The 2,731-nt window shown below is 34.8% G+C and overlaps 1 protein-coding gene across 1 annotated transcript; it reads left to right on the top strand.

The window, feature by feature from the left end:
• The first annotated feature begins 258 nt into the window (after nucleotides 1-258).
• Nucleotides 259-1,254, top strand: LOC148526568 (olfactory receptor 4E2-like). The gene has a single exon (XM_088470222.1). The coding sequence runs from the start codon at nucleotides 259-261 to the stop codon at nucleotides 1,252-1,254; it is 996 nt and encodes a 331-aa protein (XP_088326348.1).
• The last annotated feature ends 1,477 nt before the right edge of the window (nucleotides 1,255-2,731 follow it).

Raw genomic sequence — 2,731 nt, 5'->3', positions numbered from 1 at the left:
AATGGTCAGGAGACTGCATATACAATAATTTCCCATTTCCTCTTTATTTTTTTAGTTTTTATGGGTTTTTTTTTTACATGTTTTGATTTGTTTTAGCTGTGAGAAAAATGGGAACGATTCGCTGTAATGGATATGTGTCTCTTGTCAACCTCAATAAGTATGTAGTGATTTAAAAACATTATTGAAAAAACTGACACTGACTGATACACTTACTAAATACTGTATTTCTCAGTATACATTATAGCTGGTATTATGAAAATGGATTCATTTAATAACATATCAAAGGACGTAATAAACTCACTGAAATCCCATATTTCGAGCACTACTCTGGGTAAGTGTAATGCAACTGAAGTGACAGAATTTGTTTTTGTGGCTTTTGCCCTCCCACACAGTCTTCTGTATGCTGTTTTCTCACTGTTTCTGTTGTTATACACTTTGCTTCTGTGCGGGAATGTTTTAATCATGTTGACCATCAGGACAGATTATCGTCTCCACAACCCAATGTATTTCTTCCTCGGTAAACTGTCTTTCATTGATCTTTGCTATTCATCTGTAACTGTGCCAAAGATGCTGGTAGATTTCCTTTCTGACAAGAAAGCTATTTCATTTAATGGCTGCATCACTCAACTATACTTCTTTCACTTCTTTGCCTGTGCAGAATGTTTTATTTTTACAGCTATGGCTTATGATCGCTACGCAGCCATCTGCAAACCACTGCAGTATTCCACCATCATGAGTAAGCAGCTTTGTCTCTGGATGGTAGCAGCAACGTGGGCTATTGGCTTTGTTCACTCCAACATCCAGACTACATTAACTATGGGGCTGCCATTCTGTGGCCCTAATGAAATTGACAGTTTCTTTTGTGACATCCCGCCTCTAATAAGACTGGCATGTACTGACACAACCATGATTGATGCTATGATAGTGACCAATAGTGGGATTGTATCACTTGGCTGCTTTCTGACTGTCCTAATATCATATGTAGGCATTGGTAAGGCAATCTTTAAAATACGAAATACTGAAGGGAGACGTAAAGCCTTTTCTACTTGTGCGTCCCATCTTACAGTAGTAACTTTGTTCTTCGGCCCCTGTGTCTTCATTTATATGAGACCATCCAAAACATTTCAAGCTGATGAATTGGTGACCGTGTTCTACACTATCATAGCACCAATGTTGAACCCAATCATCTATACCTTGAGGAATGAGGAAATGAAGACATCCATCAAAAAACTCTGGGGGAGAAAAATGAAATAAAATGAATGTGAAAATATGATATTTTTCAAAGTTTCATAGGTAGAATGTTTTTGAGCGCTGTGGGAAGGTAAGGGGTAAGGGATAAGATGTTGAATAAATAAAAATACAAAAAAAATAAAATATACAAAAAAAGATACAAAGAATAAAATGGAAAGGAAAATAAATAAAAATACAAATAAAATGAAAAAGAAAATAAAAATTAAAATAAAATTAAAATAAATTAAAATAAATATAGATAGAATGTGTGAAATCAACCAAGAATAAAAACAGTTGAAGCATATGTAATAAACAAACGTCACTGTATTGGTGCGTTTTAATGTTTGTAGCCTTTTAGGAAAAAGTGGGGAGCAGAGCTCGGAGCTTGGGAAAGGTGTGGACACACCGCTTGGTAGGGGTCTGCAGTGTGCGGCAACAGCTATCCCTAATCTTACCCTATTTGGGGCTGTGTTCTCCTTCTCCTATTGTGGTAGTTGCTAGCAGTCTGTGGAGGCTTTATTTTTCATTTATTTTCATTTTATTTTAATTTTTATTTTCATTTTAATTTTATTTGTATTTTTATTTATTTTCCTTTCCATAAAATTCTTTGTATCTTTTTTGTATTTTTTTACTTTTTTTGTATTTTTATTTATTCAACATCTTATCCCTTACCCCTTACCTTCCCACAGCACTCAAAAATATTCTACCTATTTAATATTATATTGAATTGAGCTGCTCCGTAATACTAGAGCACAGCACTACTATCTGTTCTACATAAATTTTCAAAGTTTCATAACTGAAAATGATTTTGATAAAGCAAAAGGGATGACTTATTGCACAATGCATACTACACGTTATATATTTTAAAGCCTATTGAAGGACACTATGGGAGGCATTGCTTATAAAAGAGAACAAAAGGTTTCACTCCAATTGTAGACCATTTATAACAGCATTCTCAATTTTACTGAATTTTGCAAATATATTTATAAATGTTGCAAGGTGCCTTATGTATAAGGTAAACTTGTAATTTAGTGTTAACAGACTATTAATTAAATGAAAAAAATAAATTGTTCCAAACTTTATCCACATCTCTTTTTGTCCCTCCCTCCCCTTCTCATGCACTCTCTGGAATACCAGATCAAGCTACAAAAAAACCTTATTATTCCTTGCCATGACTTCTTCCTCTCTAACTGACCTGCTGACTCTCACTGAAACTTGGCAATTCCCCACTGACACAACCTCGCCAACTGTTCTTTCTTATGGGGGGCCATTCTCATTTCCCTCTCTACACTTGACTTTGGCTCCCACATGCAAAATTGAAATCATCCACTGCAACATCTCCTCCCATCAAACTCCCCCTCCACACACTTGACCTTTCCAATTGTATTATGAAATACTGTAATGTGCTGTGTTACTTGTTAAAACATAACCTTTAATGTTTATTGCCTAAAAACATTTTGATTGTATCCTGAATAGCATTGGCGAAATATAATAAATTCAA

Source organism: Taudactylus pleione, unplaced genomic scaffold (genome assembly GCF_031769625.1).
Source record: "Taudactylus pleione unplaced genomic scaffold, aTauple2 ptg000095l, whole genome shotgun sequence".
Taxonomy (NCBI): Eukaryota; Metazoa; Chordata; class Amphibia; order Anura; family Myobatrachidae; genus Taudactylus; species Taudactylus pleione.
Note: the sequence above shows the minus strand (reverse complement) of the source record. Positions and strands in the feature narration are given on the sequence as shown.